At 45.0% G+C, this 18,497-nt stretch overlaps 1 protein-coding gene and 1 non-coding gene across 3 annotated transcripts in view; both read left to right on the forward strand.

Annotated features, from left to right (window-relative positions):
• Positions 1-18,497, forward strand: part of TMED2 (transmembrane p24 trafficking protein 2) — a 77,186-nt gene that overhangs the window by 30,302 nt on the left and 28,387 nt on the right. Inside the window, exons 3-4 of one of the 2 annotated variants that reach the window (XM_069619683.1) lie at positions 9,890-9,910; positions 12,720-12,827. In XM_069619683.1, the coding sequence (XP_069475784.1) occupies positions 9,890-9,910; positions 12,720-12,827 (129 nt within the window). The remainder of the gene's footprint in view (positions 1-9,889; positions 9,911-12,719; positions 12,828-18,497) is intronic. The other variant, XM_069619684.1, reaches the window with a different exon arrangement.
• On the forward strand, positions 5,335-5,532 carry LOC138496864 (small nucleolar RNA SNORA74). The gene has a single exon (XR_011278324.1). It is a non-coding gene; the product is annotated as a small nucleolar RNA SNORA74 (small nucleolar RNA).

Consider the following 18,497-nt stretch of genomic DNA (forward strand, 5'->3'; position numbering starts at 1 on the left):
ATGCACGGGGCATGGGAGGCCCTACCCATATCTACTTAAATCCGGTAAATTCAACACCTTCACTTTAAGACCTGAAATGGGATTTTTGGCCCCTTTCAATGAACCACAATCCGAGATGCCCAGGCTTCTTTGGAACTTCTCACTGTAGAGGTACCCAAGAGTTCCAGAGGCCAGCAGCTTAAACCAAAAGCCCTGCAACATGACAGTGCACCCCAAACTCATCCAGGCTATAAGGACGTCTCTTGGAGGGTGGAGCCTCCACCAATCCTTCAGAATGTCAGGACTCTGGGGGAAGTAGGATTGGAAAATCCAAGTAAGCTCCAGACGAATCAAATACAATTTCTGGGCTGTCCATTTCAGGGTGATTAATACCATGTACACTTCACCCTTTTTTTTTAGTGCGAGTGGATTGAAAGCATGTGCGGGTGTGGGGGAGCATTTCATCCTTTGCGGCACGGTAACTGATCAGGTCTCCAGCTGAAGATGAAGATGCACTGGAGATGGGTGTTGAGCCTGGAGGCAAACCATACTGCAAACAAAAAGGCCTTCTCAGAAATGCAATCCTCTTACCAACTGAGGGTCTAGTTGCTGAGGTATTGCAAGTTCTGTTCGGGCACTGCATTGGAGAGGCCTGGCAAACACCCTGCCAGCACTGACAACTTTGCAGTCAAATGTCAATATCTCTCGTCAACTCTGCCGGGGGCATGGACCTTGTGCCAGCAGGTGGCTGATGTACCAAATGGTGCGTATGTTGTCCATCATGAGTAAATAATGCTTGTTTTCACTTGGTCTGGGTACTGATGGCGAAGGAGCCTGTTAGCGTTTCCTGGCAGTTTGACCATATCTAACATCTGAGGACAACTTCTGCCAGTATAGAGTTCCACACCTGGCTCCCTAGCCTGATCTGCTCACATCAAGAGAACCTCTGTTCCACCCATCCATATTGTAGTAGTAATTTTATATAGTGCCTTTTCCCATTTGTATGGCCTCGACCCTTTTTGTGGTAGGAACGCCCTCATGGACCGAAGTCAGGTATCGGAAAGTTCCAAGAGGAGGCTTTGGAACAGTGTGCGCATTTGGGCATGATTAGGACTTGGAAGGGCTGGCTAGGCTCAAGTAAGCAACCCAAGTGGTCAGGCACTGAGGAAGGTCACGACAGAGCACTAGTGCTGGAGACCCGCTATGTACCCAGCTAGGCAGAATTTGTTTCTGGTTGTCGCTGTATTCTAATGGTAGAAGTGTTGAGGCAAGTCTGGTGTTTCATTGTGACCAGTTAGCTGAATTCTAGAGTGCATAGATGGATAGCCGTGTCTGCGGCAGATGTCCACTGAAGTGGTGCGTTTTATACATACCTTAAGTTCACCATTTCAACCCTCCCCACACACCATGAAATCTATCCAGGTGCAAACCCCTTCCCACCCCCAAAATCCATCCAAGAGAAACTCGCTTCCTATCCCAAAACCCATCTAAGTCAACTTTGGCACAGCAATCAGAAGGCACCTAGATTTTACTTTAGCACAGCAATGGAAGGACACTCTGATTCAACTTTGGCACAGCAGTGTTAAATCAGACAGAATCGACTTTGGCAAAGCAAAAGAAAACGCACCAGATTCACTCTGGCGCAGCAGTGGAAAGACTCCCAGATTCAACCTCGTACAGCAATGGAAAACACCTAGTCTCCGCCCCGGCATAGCAAAGGATATACACCCAGACTTCGCCTTGGCTGCCTGGTGCAGCTAGGCTGAAAGTGGAGCATGGATGCCTGACACAGCTGGGCTGCTATTTGGCTGCCGGTTAAATAGTATCTCATATTTGACCCAGGCACACCAATGGGCACACTCAGATTTAATTTGGCACTACTATATAAACACCTAGAGTTAGCTTTTGGCAGAGCGAAGCGGAAATTGCCTAGATCCAACTGTGGAAATAGCACAGGAAAACACTTGGATATGACTTTGCAGAGCAATGGACAACCCTGAGTTTAAACTTTGGCCCTTTATTAGGAACATGGTGTAGCCACCATTGGGGTTCTATGTTCGATTCTATGTCCAGAGACCTGTCTTGAGAGTAGGACATTTCTGAACGTAGATGTTGCATCTTCGGGCTCTGCACCACCCTGTAATGGAATAGTCTGGGAAATGTAGCCGGAATCTGTGGCCTATTAACCTGATTAAATCCCTGAGGGGGAACTGCTCTCTTCTCCAGTTTGTCTAATCTGTCTGTGCAGCAATCAGTTTTGCTCCCTGAATGTAACCTGATATTCACATGAATAAATGAATTCTGATCCCTGGGGTTTTCATGGCCTCTTCAGTAGCCCCACTGGTCGAGTACAGTTTGTACTTGCAAGTGAGCTCTCAAATTTTGTCTACCCAAGAAAACGTGTCCTGTGGTCACGTAATATCAGAACAGCTAGATATGTGCCTTGAGTTTGAGGTGTAATAGCCAGTCGTCCTTCAGCAGGTGCATGCCTGCCAACTTGGAAGTAATCTGGACTATTGCGCCCTTCGCTGCCAGGGCCTGGAATCCCTGAATCTGAGGCCCGCACTCCTGCCAAAAAGGTGCAATTGTCTGGGCGGTATTGGTCTGGTGACCGATCTGTTGTAGATTGAATCCTGATACGTTCTGACACCCAAGCATCTTCTAATATTAGACCCCAGTTGAGTAAATTAAGCCATCTGTCTTAAACATTGGGGCATCCTGCTCTATCAAAGCCTTTACTTGTGTATTGCTTGTTCGGCTCGGATTCCCTCTACCTCTGGACTGGAAGAAGGTATCTTGCCTAAGTCACAGTAGGAGAAAGAACTACAACCTCCTTCGGATCGATCCTCCTTGCAATTTGAGCTGGCTGTGTAAGTGCCCAAAAACCTGTTTCACTTGTTTGTGAACGGTTTTCTAAGCAACGTGCTGTTGCTTCTGAGAGTGGCAGTTAATCCAGCTTGGGGTGTATTTTCATTGGCAACCCTCAAACCCCCTCCCACCCCCCACGCTCTCACATATGACAGTTTACTTTGTGCAAGCGGCAGGGTGACCTTTGAGCCCATAATTCTCATTTCCGTGCTAATTACCTTCAACCTTAGAGACCCCCAGCCCTTTTGCTGAACTTTAGGACTTTTCTAATTGTAACCCTGCAGTGAGTGAGCGCTTTTTCTCTCTCATGTGTTTTGGCCTGATATGTTTCCTCAGTTTTTGGAGTCCGGCAAACTCCATTGGCATCTACTTTTTGCATGGTGACACACAGTACCTTCAGTGCAGTGTCACAGAGAAATCCCTTAGATTTCTCATAGTCTACCTTTTTCTTGTGTGAACTACTGTTCCCAAGAATTGTAAGGTGAAATTGACTTTACGTACCTTTTCTCTTTTTAGGTCCAGAACACCCCATCTTATGTGGAGTGCTGGGGGTGTTTCTTAGCCACCTTGCCTACCTGCGCATGTAAAGAAAATTGTTACCCTCACTAATTTAAATGGCTGGTGGCAGTGGATTAATCTTCTCCCATTGTGCTTTCCTACCTCTCAGCTGCAGTATGGTACCCATCAGTGGCCATTTTGTCAAAATGGCCCTGGTCTTCTTTTTTCGTCATTTTCTGTTTGTGAGGTCTGTCTTGGGTTTTACTCTGCGCGCCAAGCCAGGTTTGAGCCCTTATTTCGTTTTGCCTTTAGCGGGCTTCAGTGCAGAAACCCGCCTCTGGCTCCAGTGTGTCTGGAAGTGCAGGAGGTGCCCGAAACTCCCCTGTCCTTTGCCTTTTGGAATGCCTGAATGCACCCAGTCCTGGCTGGCTGGCTGTCCTGGACAGGAAAGCCACCCTTCTGTTTGAGTGACAGGCTGTGCATGAATGGGAGAAACCTGCCTAAAAGGCGAGGGTTTTGGGACTAAAGACAGTCGACCACTGGGAAGAACAACCCAACGAAGAAACGGTGAACGAAGCTTGCTGCATCTTCCTGGACCTTTTTTGAATTGCCCGGTGAAGCTCTGCTGCTGTGCTGAAACATTTTGCAACCGACAACAGAAGCTTCGGAAGGGGCGACTTCCCTTGGGGTAGTGGGACCAACTAACCCAGAGATTTACTCCACTGGACCACCTTCCCCAACTCGCTGTACTTCTTTGCTGCTGTAGGAACCGAGTGCAAGGGATTGAGAAATCCGTAGTCGAGTGCAATGTCTGTGATCCGGCCAGAAGCGCCAGGAGTCTCCCCAGGACTCTCCAGAAGCAGGACGACCAGAGCTCCAGTCCCCTCACCAGAGTGCAGGAGTGAAGGAAGCCCAAGCGGTATCCAAGATCTGCGGTGGTGCTATTTACCGAGGGCTGAAACCGCAAAGTGCCGCTGATCCAAAAAGAGCCCGTAGCTGCTGCCGACCTCCAAATTGCTGTGCAGGAGTCCTCCAGACATCCTCCCTCTTGTCCCCATGACTGAGGCCCAGGAACACAGGATCTGCATCACTGCAACCAGACAGAAGCCAGCTGGACCACTGTTCTAACCTTGGGGTATTTACCTCATTGTCTGTAGCTGTGCTCTTCTCAGTTGAGACTTGCAGTAGCTGCTTTGATTGAGTTGATTTCAGCTCTACCCTCTGCAAGTGCAACAGCCAGTGACCCTACAGTGATTTTTCTTCAACAAACTCTCTAACTCTGTGCCAGACTTTGCTATCTAAGAAGTGCTGCATGCTCCATAAACTGTGCTCCAATTGACTTTGGCTTTCCTGGCTCCATGCAGACTCTTCTAGTCCAACTGACTGGTGTCTTTGCTCCCATCTGTCAACTGGTCCCCACAAATTGAGGGAGTGCCTTCCCTTCATCTTCCTCAGGAACTGACTGAAGTATGCCTTAACTGGAGACGAGGTCAAGAAGATATGCATGCAGCGGTTCATCCGAATCGATGGCAAGGTCCGCACAGGCATCACTTACCCTGCTGGCTTTATGGGTGAGCGATCACCTGTTCTCTCGTTTCTCTGAATACAACGCCGGGATACTGTCCAATTTAGGTCGGGGGAGAAACGATTCTCACTTTCACTTTATTGTGCTTATTTGAAGTAGCACTTAAGGTGTCGCTCTTTCCGTGCAAGCCCCGAAACACCTTAATTGTTGGGAGAACATCCACTTTCCCGAGTTGCCAACCTAACCTGGTTCCATGTCATAGCTTTACTATCTCCAAGTTCGTCTTTCCTCTATACCATTTCATCAGTGCATTTCCCTGGGAACGGGGTTTCTCCTGCTGTGTCCCTCCTGTCATGCATTTCCCAAACCTGGTATATCTCTCGGTGGTTGCATTATTTACATGCATTTAATTCCCCCCCCCCCCACTCCCGCCACCTTTGTACTGAAGTATTGTAGACCCTCGTTCCAGCGGTAGTCAGCTGTCCGTGCTTTGCCATGCCTGTGACAGTGTTACACTGCTGGAAGATTAAGGTACTGCCTGTTTAAGTAGGTTGCCGTCTCCGTTTTGGGGACAACTATCTGCGTTAGGCTGTACCGTGCTTTCTTAAGAGTACACTGAATGATAGCATTCGCTGTTCAGTGCTAGTTTGGAAGCACACAATATTTAATGCAAAAAATGTATAGCTTCAAACTGAGTTCCAACTGCACTGTAAAAGGTCTCTTGCATGCTTTTATTTTCTAATACAAATCTTTTTATTCAGGGCAACCGGCCTAGTTCTTCTTGAACTAAAAAAAAAAAAAAGGGGACACGCCTACCTGCTCACAACTTTTGATTACGTAGCTCGGTTGGGCGTCTGAAGCTTTCCAGATGTTTTGCACTACGACCCCCATGCTCCATCATGATTGACTAGGCTGTCTAATGCTGATTGTTGTGATCTAAACCATCTCGCAGCCAAATGGTGTAGACCTTTGGCGTTATTGGTGCATGTGGTATTAATCAACTGAGCCTGCCTGCTTTCTTACTAGTATCAAAACAGCCACAGATCACTTGGCCCCAAGGTCTACACACAGATGCATCTGTAGATGGCAAGACCCAGGCCAACCCACAACCATCTCTCCATCCTATTTATGATATATATGCTATGTACCTGTATCCCGATGTTATCTGTATCGCATGTTTACCCTATCCATCCTGTCACTTTTTATATACGTATCCCGCTATGTACGCCCCCTGTCCTGCTCGTGTGCCTGGCCACAGGCGCTCTGCTGATCACCACCATATCACACTACTACGCTTACTCTCTCCTATACACCATCACTCATCTAGAACACAGCTATGCTATGACACATTCGGCCTAGCTGTTCTCATACTAACAAGACCCCACAAACACCTCATCATCCTAATAAAACACAGCTAGCTGAGCACATACCGGCTAGCTTGGGCGTCTCCTCGGGCCTAATGCAGCCAGAACTCAGTCTGGGTGTCCACCCTCCAGACTAAACACATCCAACTGATTTCCTCAGCACCACACCTACTGCTAAAAAGCGGCTATCATGCAACAACCACCCCAGCTGCACACATCTGGTGTGCCCACGCACCATATGACTCTACTGACTTCAACTGTGGTTCCCGAGGGCGTTCAACCTACCAGCGCTTTGAGATCATACCAATACATAAGGCGCTATATAAATGCCAAATAACATAACATTTGACTTTGATACTTACTGTCCCTCATTGGAAGATTTAAAGTGTTCACATCCCCTGAGAACCTGTTTAATCTTTTTCCTTCCCTTAACCTTTTCTTTCTACAAAACTTCAGAATCTACAAAGTGTGTAAGAAGCATCTTTAAAGAGTATGTACTAGCTTTGTGTTGATTTTGGAAAAGTACGTTTGATTGTTACACATTGCCCCTTTTAAAGAATGCTTATTTAAAAACTAATGTTGAGTAAATAACTATTTACATAACTGGAAGGGGAAGGATGATACATCAATAACACCTTGGACTACAAACTATATACAGGCAACTATGGACCACCGATGGAAAATAGATGGCACGGGAGTGGGTGATGGCTAACTACAGCACCAGTACCAGATTGGGTGACAAGACACACCCCCTACCTACTACACTAAGTTCGAAACATCACAGTTGGGAACATGCCACACCATCACTCATAGCCATTAGACGTGCAGGAAAGAAAACGTGAAAAATATGCATACCTAATAGGACAACCGGACACACAGAACAAGAATTATAAGGACTAAGACCTATAACCCCCCCTAACGCTATGCTCCAATCTCTGCATACCGAACTTGCACGAAAATCCACTCGACCATCTTCTCGCTCAGCAAACCGCATACACTTCAACACACCGCAGCAACAAACCACACACAAACCACACCAACAGCACACAAGGTCTTGCATCGGTCCGATATTCACACCAAAACTCATTGCACAGTAAAAACCGAACTTAAGCTGTCAACAGCACACCACTTTCTCACTTTTCTATTCCCTCTTCACCCGACTAACCCATTCCCGCCTTCTTGTTTGCAGATCCACCTGAGCGCCTGGAGACCAATTCCATTGGTGATGGTGCACAGGTACAAATACCTTTTAACATTAACATAACTTGAGTATGTCTTACTTGGCTACTTCTATTGGTGGATTTCATTGCTACAGCTCATGTTTACCCTTCTTGAGATAAGCCTGGCTGCTCAGTCACACTACCAACTTGTACCAAAATGTGGGTTACCTAATACAAAGAGTACAAGGGTGGTGTTGTCTCCCACAGGGTTACTACATCTATTCCTGCTTAACGGTGGGGGGGTTGTTAATGGTGGATTCACCGGTTTACCTGGCTAGCTAGGAGGGCTCAACTATCTTGGCCAGTGGCTGGGAAAGATCTAATAACTTTCCCTGACAGGACTTCTTGGGGACCTTCCAGTTCTTTGAAATTAATTGGCTAAAATGCACACACGCATTCAAAACCTCTTCTCCGACTACTTTCCCATACCTGGACTTCTGCCTCACCTGAGAACGTTCAACCTGTGCATTGGGACCATATCAATGCTGAAAGGTGCTGAGCAAATTACAATTACATTACATTTTAGCCTCAGTCTGAGGTGCAGAAGCCCCTTTGCCTTCCAGGGCAGAGTTGGAGTTTCTGCTTCGTTTTGCTCTGACTCTTTTCTGCAGACTATTAACCTGGAGGCCATGTAATCGGCCACTATGGACAATGTTACCCATTCCGACGACCCGGAGGGGGCGGCGGAAGGGGGCTTTATAGTTTAAGAGGTGGGTAAAACATGACTGAACCCAGTATTGTATGTTCCTGGCGTGCAGGCATTATTGTGGTCATTGAGTGCTTGCTTTTGTTTATGGTCACGCTATTCTTCCTGAACAGTCATCGTTCTCGTCATCGGAGGTAGCGTGTTGGGTCTCATTGCAGACTGCACCATCATGGGTATGGGTCTCATTGCAGACTGCCCCTCCACCCCACCCCCCAAGGGAGTGTGGGGCAACTGCATTTGTCACCTGGGGCTGAGACCAGGCAACTTATTTTTCATTTTGAGTCTGCTTGACTGTCTCGATGGTGGACGCAGCCTCTGGGTAGACTGCCTTCAGGAGGCGATCCTTCAGTATCATTGGGCCTTGTGGGAAGGCGGAAAGTGACTTCTCTTCCAGGAGGCCAGGTTACTGCCCACTGTAATGACCACATTGTTTTGCCCAGTAGTGTTAACTGGTACCGAGGGCCCCCTACAAGTGGGTATTGGGCACTTCACTTGCCTAACTCTAGTGAGATGATGCACTTTTGTTGTGAGGGTAAAGGAGTAGGACGAAGGAATGACTGGATCTTAAAGGCGCAATCGAAGCAAAGGGAGACTGCGCATGTTTTAATTGTACACAGATGTGTGCCTGCCTACTGCACCCGCAACGTACCCCTACATAAAACTGCGGCTTGCAGCATTCCTGTCTGTACCTTGGCAGTGTCCCGGCTCTGGTGCACAACTGGACACATAGTGAGAGATACCCATGCTGGAGCTAATCTAATATTCAGTAGCTGCTGCTGGGGTTAGGGGGTGTTGATCGGCCTGGGGAACACAAGATGATTGCATACTCTCAGGAGGCTGGGCAGGAAGACTCTGCTCCACACCTGCCCTTCGTAACACCCACAATGAGGAGCAACCCGCTCATAAAATAAATCTAAAGAGTGGGTGGGGGGTAAACTCCATCAGTCAATGGTGGGTGGGTGTGTGGTTGGAGATGTAATTAAAAATCAAAATGTGAACATTGTCTACATAAGTGAACTGATAAACTAAATGAAGCATACAGTTTGTGTGGTGGTGCAAGAGTAGGATAAAATACGCAGGTATTGATTCCTGAGGGCATCCTACAAGATGAGGGGGCAATAAACCATTCTGACGTAGTCAAAGCAATGCCGTAGATCAGACAACCAATGAAGAGGGGACGAGATACCAAGAGGGTGTAAAGAACATTGAACTGCTGTTTTGTATTCTGCTTATGGGTTAGTGGAGATTCTGAAGAGGTGCTTAACATGCAAGGGTACATTAAGATGTATTATTTACAGTAAGCAGTGCAGCTTTGTGAATATGCAAGGTGGAAAACTAAATTGGTGAACATAGGGGGGGGGCAAGCGCTACAGGTAGATTTTGTTAATTATATTGTAAGCAATCCAATGGCTTTTAGAGGCATGCTACAAAGAGCTGGTAGGTAGGTTGGCAGGATCAATATACGATGTAATATTTGGACTGTGATGGACAAAACACACCTTTTCCATTGTAGCAAGGGAGAGATGGATCATTTCTCAGTTATATAAAATTAGTAATGCAGGAAAGTCAGAATAAAAATTTCTTAAACTAAAGTAATTGCTCATTGCCCACATTGTGAATGAGATTGTGCTCGCAATCGTATGAATAACCCAACAGCCCTTTAAACTTTGTCAATTGTGCCATTTAATCTGTTATGTTCCTTCATGTTTTCATATCCTGCACTTTTCAGGTGGTGGAGATACATGGGATGGTACGTCTTCTCTGCTCTTTCAAAGGTCTATGGCGTTTGCTTCTTGCTGTGCAAAGGTTTTGGATGTATAACATATAATAGTTGAAGTTTTTTTCCTAACCCCAATGTTTTCTTGGCATGACTGTGTGGGTGTTTCTTGGCTGAAGATACATCAGCGTTGTAAGCAATTTCACATATGCCATCCTTTCTGCCAGCAAGTAGTTGCGCGTTCGAGAACTTGGCATGCATTTGTTGCCATGGAATGTTAATAAAGACCATAACATTTATAACCCAATATAGTCCAATTCCTTCCAACACTCACCTTTTTGTTGCTTGAACATTATTGGCAGCTTTGTTTTGCTGCATTTTAAAAGCAGTGCTTAAAACCTGACCATTCTTAAGCTATGATCCTAAAAAATATTTTGCAAGAGCTTTATTTGAATAAGCCTGCCTTCTATTGGCTTTCATGGCACATTTGTAAGTAAGTGCTACGGGCAAATTGTTCATCCTGAACTGTATAAAGAGTTCCTGTAAACCCTGCCCTCTGCCATAGTTAAGCGGTTAGGATTTTTATTCTGCATTTGGCTCCTTGCACCTAAAGCCATTTTGATGCTATATTGGTACTTTACACATTTCGTTTACTCTGCAGTAACCTTTCTTTGAGCAACTGTGCAAAAGCCATTCTGTTTTGGGCCTGGAAAATTGCATGGATTAGTTGACTAGGTGCTTTTTAATTCGCCTCATAGCATTTCTGAGCAAACGTTTCTGTCCATTACTAAAGCACAACCCGTGTTTTTGCATTTCTCCCCAACACAAATTGAGACAATGTCTTTTCTAAGATCTTAGAATTTTCTTTATTGGGCATCTGGTTATTGTACAAACCAAGATCTTACAAATGTTTTGCACGCCTTTATTTGAGTTGCTTCATTGTCACTGCTTGGATGCAGAAAAAGAATGATGATCCTCTTGTCCAGTGATTTTTTTTTTTTTTTTTGTGCTGAGCAACCTGGTTGGGATTGGATGGTACGAGGCAGGCCATGGAAAATAGCTTTTTATATATTGTTAATGGGCAACTGCTAAAGGTGTAGCTAAATGTTTGTTGTTAGTAAGCGCCATCCCATGATTTACGGTTATTACAGTTGCTAAAAATTAATTTTGCTACACATCCCTTTCTGTTATGCCTGTTAAATTTAAAATGCACATCGGTTTTATTCCGTTGGTAGAGATTCTATCTCGCCTATCCTTCCAATGAGTTTGTTTTGGTACTATCTCGAGGCCACCAATCACTCAGTCTGCAAAAGATCTAAAGCAGAATTTAGGAATAGCAACTGATCAATTCAAATGGCTGTACAATGTGTGTCGATTTTGGTAAATTTTTGATGGACGGCAGAGATTTTTTTTTTTCTCAGTCAATGCAAAATTGTTCACAGTTGCAAGGGTTTTTGTGGAATTAACTGATTTCAGTGGAAAACAAACATAAGTGATTCCTGACCACGTGAAAATCTAGTGTTTGCCTGGCCTGTTAATGGGACTCAGTAATATACTGATTGTGGACGCTTGCCCAAGATTACATGAGAACATAGCCTTTCACCATCTTGGGTCTTTGTATCCTTTTGCAAGCCAAGCTCCCCGATTTTGGTGCTTCCCCTTTTTAAAGCTGTAGTGATTGATGTCCGCTTGTGATTTTGCAAATTCACTGAATTTTCTTTGTGTCTCTGATATATACAAATGCGTCATAAAGATGTTGATGTTCCTCAAGGAGGTACTAAATTCCAAAATTCAACTGCAAGCATGCCAAGTGGTGAATTGTTGCTCAGCCTTGCAATGTTTCCGATGACAAATTTTCAGCCCAGCCTTGTAGATAAAAATTGTTTATGCTCATTACTTGACTGTACACTGTAGCTAACAGAGCGTGCATGGCCTGAATTTACAAATGAACATCAGTTATTTTACCTAATCCCCTTTTTAAACCTGAAGGGTTTGAATACGAAGTTTAAAAAGGATGGCTATGTTTCTTCCTTTTTGCAACTAGGTTAGTGATGAACTAATCTTGAGTGTTTGTAGTTGCATAACTCGCATTTAACGTGTTATCTGTGTGTATAAAAAGGACATTAATTCTCATCGGCTCTGCATAGCTTATACTGTCAAAGTGAAAGGTGTTTTTGTTAATTTTTGGGGCGGAATTGCATCCTTTGCACTGTAGCTTTGGCCATTGTTTTTGGCACCACTATTACAAAAATTCCGAAGCAGATCCGAACCTGCTCTACCATTAGTATCCGTCCCACTGTGCTAATTTGTAAAACGTGCTAATGGCATGATTATGAATATTGGCAGATTTTGTAATAGTCTGCTTTGTACCATACAGCTCAAGTTCTAGCTAATCTTTGGAATGAAGGTTTATAATTCAAGCTGTTAAGCAGGTTCACGTGTTGGCTTGGGATGGGGGTGGTAGAGAGGGTGGACGGAGTCCTATCAGTAAACCTTCAGCAAAAATTTGTTTTCTCCAAGATTATTTCTATTGCCCAACAGTTTGAGAACGCATGACAAACACGTTGATTTACTAATTGAAAGGGCGTTAAAGCTGTGCTTGTAAAACCAACAAACTCCGTAATCGTAAAAATACATTTAATTCTAAATAAACAGAGTTTGGAATGGTTTGGTGAAGGAGTTTGTATGGTGCTCCATGCCGTCTCTGCCTTCTTACTCTTTACAAGGGATCAGTTATTTTTTTAGTTTAAATGTTCTTCCTTGGTATCCACTAGCTACTGCCATTTTCAATTTGTCTGATCCCATGCATCCGATTTTTGATTTAGTTTGAACTTTTTTGTAGCTCATCAGAACAAGCTAGAAGAAATGATAAATGAGTTGGCTGTGGCAATGACTGCGGTGAAGCATGAACAGGAGTACATGGAAGTTCGGGAGCGAATACACCGAGCTAGTGAGTATGAATCGCTTATTGGTTATTGATTTAATACGTCTATTTCTTGTTTACCAACATCAAGTGTTCGTTAGTTGTAACCGACCAAATCTCATACTTTTTATAACAAAGGTGAGACTGCTGGGTTCATATTTTCACCATCAAATCTACTTTTTGCCATGGTAGATAGACTGGGGAATGTCATATTTCATGCCCATGATCCACACATTTGTGTGGGTCTTGCTGAGATGGGGTATAAATGGTCTCCTGATCACCCCCCATTTTCCTGGCTTAGGTGGTGAGAATGCTCTGCGCGCATAAATTTGATAGTGTTACAAAGGCACATTGTAATGTTTGATATGTTAGCGCTTTCTCTTTGGAGAAAAGGACCTAACTTGATGGGTATAGGAGCAATTTCTTGTGGTTCATTCTGAGAAGCGCTACTTATTAAATCTACCCCACCCCCACATCCTCACTTTATCTCCTGATTTAAAGTACCTTGCTGCAAAATGATCTAGCTAAAATAATACACTTTCTTGTTTCAGAACATTCTGAAACCGAAATTATATACTACCGACTTTAACTCAGCCCGTTTCCATCAATGCCTCCACTGCTGTATTCAGTGGTGAAAAAACATTTTTACTGTCATACATACAAAAAAGCGCACTGTTGAGAGTATTAAAAACCATGAAACTCAATTCAAAAGGCTTTTTAAAAAAACATTGAATTTCAAACGATTGCAAACAAAACATTGCTATATATAGCAGCGTCGACCATGTATACATGACTATTATGTGTTTTATATATATTTTTTGCACATGAAGCAGAGTGAGGGGCACACTCTGGTTCACAGCAAATTCAGCCCCTTGCAGTCCAAAAGCTTTTGTGCCTCTTGCACTACCACGGAGGCAGTCAAATCCGGCTTTGCTGTTTAATCCGGTTTGTAGCTTCAATGTTTTTTGGTAGCTTTTATTTTTAGTCCATAAAGGCAGCCATGAACCAACTCTCCCTCCTGTTACACAATTTAGAAGACCGACAGTGGGGAGGCAGGAGGGACTGGAAAACCAGTAGTGTGGCTTTCCCCAGTAGGACATGTCACCCTGGGTAACCTCTCTGGAGTCAGGAGCTTCCCCTCGCCTACTTAATGTGTGACTCTAGTTGCTTCAAGAACTTCACCAGCTGCTTCAGCTATATGCAATACAGCTGGTTCCTTGCCATCAGGATGTGAGTTTTACTTCAGATTATTTCTGGTCAGAATGTGGTGATTTTGAGACTTTAATCCGTTCTTGAAATGGGACACTATTGAAGCTGTTAGGACGATGTGCTCCTGGGCTCCTCGTGATACATTTCTTTCACATCCCTATCCAAGAGGAACACAGAAAATGTTTTGCCATACAGAGACTCCCTTAACTCATCTGCTTGATGGAATGAATGCAGCACGCCTAGCCCTTACTAAATAAGTTGTCGAAAGTTGTTGGTGTACTTTTTACCCCTTCTTAGATGATCGACTGATTCAGGCCCAGATTAATCTACAAACTGCAATCCTAGTGTATACATCCGCAAGTCAGTCTTGCTTTGCCATAGAGCAGATTCTATTGGCTCTCAAGCCTTGGTACCAGAGACTTTGAGACCTTCGGGCCCTTTGCATTCATGTCCTCCCTGGCACAAAAGATTGCGCTCACAGCGCATCGCGTAGAGTTAGCTGGATGCTGGATCTGAAATTAGTTTGTCTGCCGCTGAAAGTAATTGCGCACTGCCCGACCACTGTGCTTTAAATAAATTAGCAAAGAGGTGGTACTTCCTTCCTATTTCTAAATTGGCAATAGAGATTTAGGAGTTGGCATCAAGTGGCACTCCTGGCATTTGGAAGGAAAATGCAACTGCACAGCAGATGCTTTGCGAAGTCTCTCCCATGCTACACTCAACTTCAAGCCCTCCCTGTTTGGGGAAACTGTGTGGGTTTTCCACAATTACCGCTCTATTTGCCACACCACAAAATTTGTTGTCACCAGTACGCATCCAGTCTGGGCCTTGGTCTCAACTCTCAGGCAGATGCGCCCTCAGATTTGTCATACCACTGGTTTGCCTTTCCTCTGACTCCTTTGATTCTGAGCACTCCTACAATAGTAGGTCAGCCTCTCTCCGTCCCAAGAGGATAGCTCAGTGGCAATGTGCTCGCCTTGGAAGCAAGGTGACACGAAGCAACACTGGTTCGATCCCTTGGTCTGCGCTTGGAAACCTCTGGGTATTTAAGCGCGTTATAAATGCGCAACTAAGAAAAACAACTACGCAACTAAAACGAACAACTCCTGTAACAGCACCGCGATGCCCGCAGACTGTGTGAGCGCTTTAAAAATGCAAATTTTAAAAAAAATATGATCCAAACAGGTCCTTGCCAGCAGTGGTATTTTGAGTTGAAGGCCGGTTCCTGAAACTCGCAATAAAGAGCCATATCTCCATACTTTGTATAAAGAGGTGCATTTTCAAACTTTGCCCCCCTACTGTTGCTTAACTTGAGAAATTGGTACCTGTAAACGTTACTAATTCCTGAATTTCAGGTGAGAACCTGCCAGCTAAGCCTGTAGCAAGAAAAGAGACCACTTGAAAGCCGTACTAGTGGCCTTGCTTTTATCCCTGTGTTATTGGGCCTAAGATTGCTTTTGTGGCATCTTTATTGTCTTTTAGGGCCCATTTGGCTGGTACAGGGATTCTAATTGATTGTTGTAAGCACTCAGTTTAGCCATTGCTGCATAACTGAACTCTCGGGAGGTAACATCTGAAAAATGGACTTCCTCATATTTAACATCTTGTTACAATGCCTGCTTTTCCATGGGATTTGGATCAAGTTCTTTCAATTATCTTTCAAGCCATTGGCATACTGTGATCTAGACTTGGCATCCTAGAACACTGTTTTTCCTGTGGCAATAACCTCTACCAAGCCGCTTTAGTGAACTACAGACTGTCTTCAGAGAAAGCCTATGGGTATTACATAAGGGGAAGGTGGCATGTTGTACAATTCCCTGCTTCATCCCTTAAGGCTACTTTCTAAATCAAGTGATCATTACTCGGAATTCCATCGTAGATTGCATGTTACCTCGCTGATGAGATGCTGCATAACCTGGATGTTTACAGCACAATGACATTTTACCTCCACCTAAACCATTCCTTGATACAGGTAATGGTTTTGTCAATGTCAGGAAAGCATTTAAGGAGTAAATAGATGTATTTATTATACTCGTACTTCCCGTCCCCTTTCCTCCATACTTCCCGTCCCCTTTCCTCCATACTTATGGGGATATTCTGTCCTTTGGGACAGGACCAGAGCACTTTTTGACAGCCTAAAAAGGCCTTTTTTTTCTATTTTTATGTGGGTCCAGCACGTGTGGCTTTAGCCCAGCACATCCCCCTTCAGTCCTTTTCTCTGTGCAGTCGGGCTCAGACGCACTTAGCATTGTGTATTTTTGTCTTTCTCACCCTGCTTCTTGTCCTTAAATTTGTCTTCCTACCTCAGATCTGCTGTATGCTGAAGCGCAAGGGCTTCCCCTCGTGCGTTTCCTTCTGATGTCCTTACGTGGCGATGGACCCTCACAATATTTGCCAAGAGTGTCTAGGCCCAGATCATCTCTGGAACGTGTGCTTCGACTACGGCTCCCTCTGGGTCCGCACACTCAAAAGAATGCTCATTGGGTGGGAGGAGGTCTGTTCACTTATGAGAATTCAGAGGAAAAAAGAAATCAACCGGGGAGTACCTTCCTTTTCAGAGCACCCCATCTGGGTACTGCTTCCCGAGGTCATTCAGTTCAGGGAGGAGTTGTACAGGCTTTAGTGTTACCAGGGCTCGCTATGAGGTGCCCCAACCGGGGTCTAAGCTGGATACCGGCATTTACTCTGAGGTTACCCCTGTGGGGGCTAAAGGTACTGGGGTCACTTCCGAGATTCCAGAGAAAGGGGATAAGAATTCCAACAGCAAGGCTGAGGATACTCATTCCATGGATAATAAAACCGGATTGATTTCCGAGGTTCACCTCAAATGGACTAAACTTTATACTTGTCAGTAGGGGGCAAAAAGGATTGTGGTAAATCCAAAGTCCACTTCTACCGGCTCTGCTGAGGATGCCTCAAAAAGGGCTAAAGAATTGTCGAAGGCTCCTAAAATAACGACCAAACCCACCATGGTCTCTGACAGATCTGTGACTCCTGTCACCAAAGTCTCGCAATGTCAGCCCCTCTGGTGTTGACTACGTCTGCCATATTGTCGGTGCCTTCAGCTGCATCTGGTGCGGATGCCAGGCCCAAATCTCCGCCATCTGCATCCGTGGGGACAAAATCTTAGTCCATGAATGGATTGGCATTGAAGACTGCCCCTTACACCTACAATGTCGCTTCCTCCTACATCTGCACCGTTAGACTACGTTGATTCATAGATTTGGGGGAGGGGGCCCTTTTGGCAGCCGGTGTCTACAGAATCATGGATGCATAATCCATTCGACAGACCAGTTCCGACACCACAGCCAAGACCATCTTGCGTGTTTCTGCTGTTAACAAATCCAAAGGCACTCCTGCCTAATGATGCCTACTTTAAGGACCTCTTCAGGGAAAATTCCCCCAAACCAATGAAAGTACTGCCTCCTCCTCTAGTGGAGTGTCCTCCTGAGCCATAAGAGCCCAAGACTGCGCCTCTTGCTCTGCCGCTACCCAACCTGCTGTAGTTCCTACCGAAAAGGGTGTGGCGCATGTGCAGGAGGATAATGATCTGCCTTTGTCAATCAAGGCATTTCATGATGGGATGGTTGATCTAATGTTGTGTTTAGACGTTCCAACTCCTGAACCTCCTACTCTGCAGGCGGGTATTCTGTCAGGAGCTTTTACACAGGAACGATCAGGACTTTTCCTTCAAAAGGATATTTTGTCAGAGGCCTGTAAAGTGTGGGAGAAGCCACACATGGTCAACACATGAACAAAAAGATACTCGATAAAGGCTTCACGCGTCTGAGGAAATTCCCCTAACCACAGTTCCCTCACCTCTTCTACAGTCTTGGCAGCAGCAATCATCCATTTTAAGTCTTGAGCATCGTCCTCGGCATCACAAGTTTTGTCGAAGGAGGATAAGAGTTTGCAGGGGTTTGTAAAGAAAGTCTTTGAAATACGGCCCAACAGCTGCGTCAAGCAAATACCGAAGCGTTGCTGGCCGCGGCAAACCTAAAACTCGAAGGCGCTTTTGGAAGTCAAACAGTTAATTCCCTAAGACAAACTTAAACATTTCAAAATCCGGTTTATCAGGTGCTGGCTTAAGACCTGTTGGAAGCTGCCACACATCATAATGATACTTCGGCAGGCGGATTTATGATCGGCATAGTTGTCACGCCAGATGTGGCTACACGCAACCTAGTTTATGAAGGAGATTCAAGGCCAGTTTCTGGATCCACCCTTCGAGGGTGAAAAATCTCTTCCACAGCTTTACTGATGTTGGTGAAAACAAAGGTGACTACTTTGACGGCTAAGGGTAAGCAGCAGAGAACGAGTGGTCAAGTGTTTTTCTATCATTCAGCAACCCCCACCTCTGGAACCAGTACACCCCCTCTTCCAACAAAAATACCAAATGATGGTTTGGAATGGTAGTGTGATGCGTCCTACCCCTGGAGGCCTGGCGGACGATCACAAAGGATCTGTGGGTTCTATCAGTTACCCGTT

This window comes from Ambystoma mexicanum, chromosome 10, assembly GCF_040938575.1.
Source record: "Ambystoma mexicanum isolate Mex_15411 chromosome 10, UKY_AmexF1_1, whole genome shotgun sequence".
Classification (NCBI taxonomy): domain Eukaryota; kingdom Metazoa; phylum Chordata; class Amphibia; order Caudata; family Ambystomatidae; genus Ambystoma; species Ambystoma mexicanum.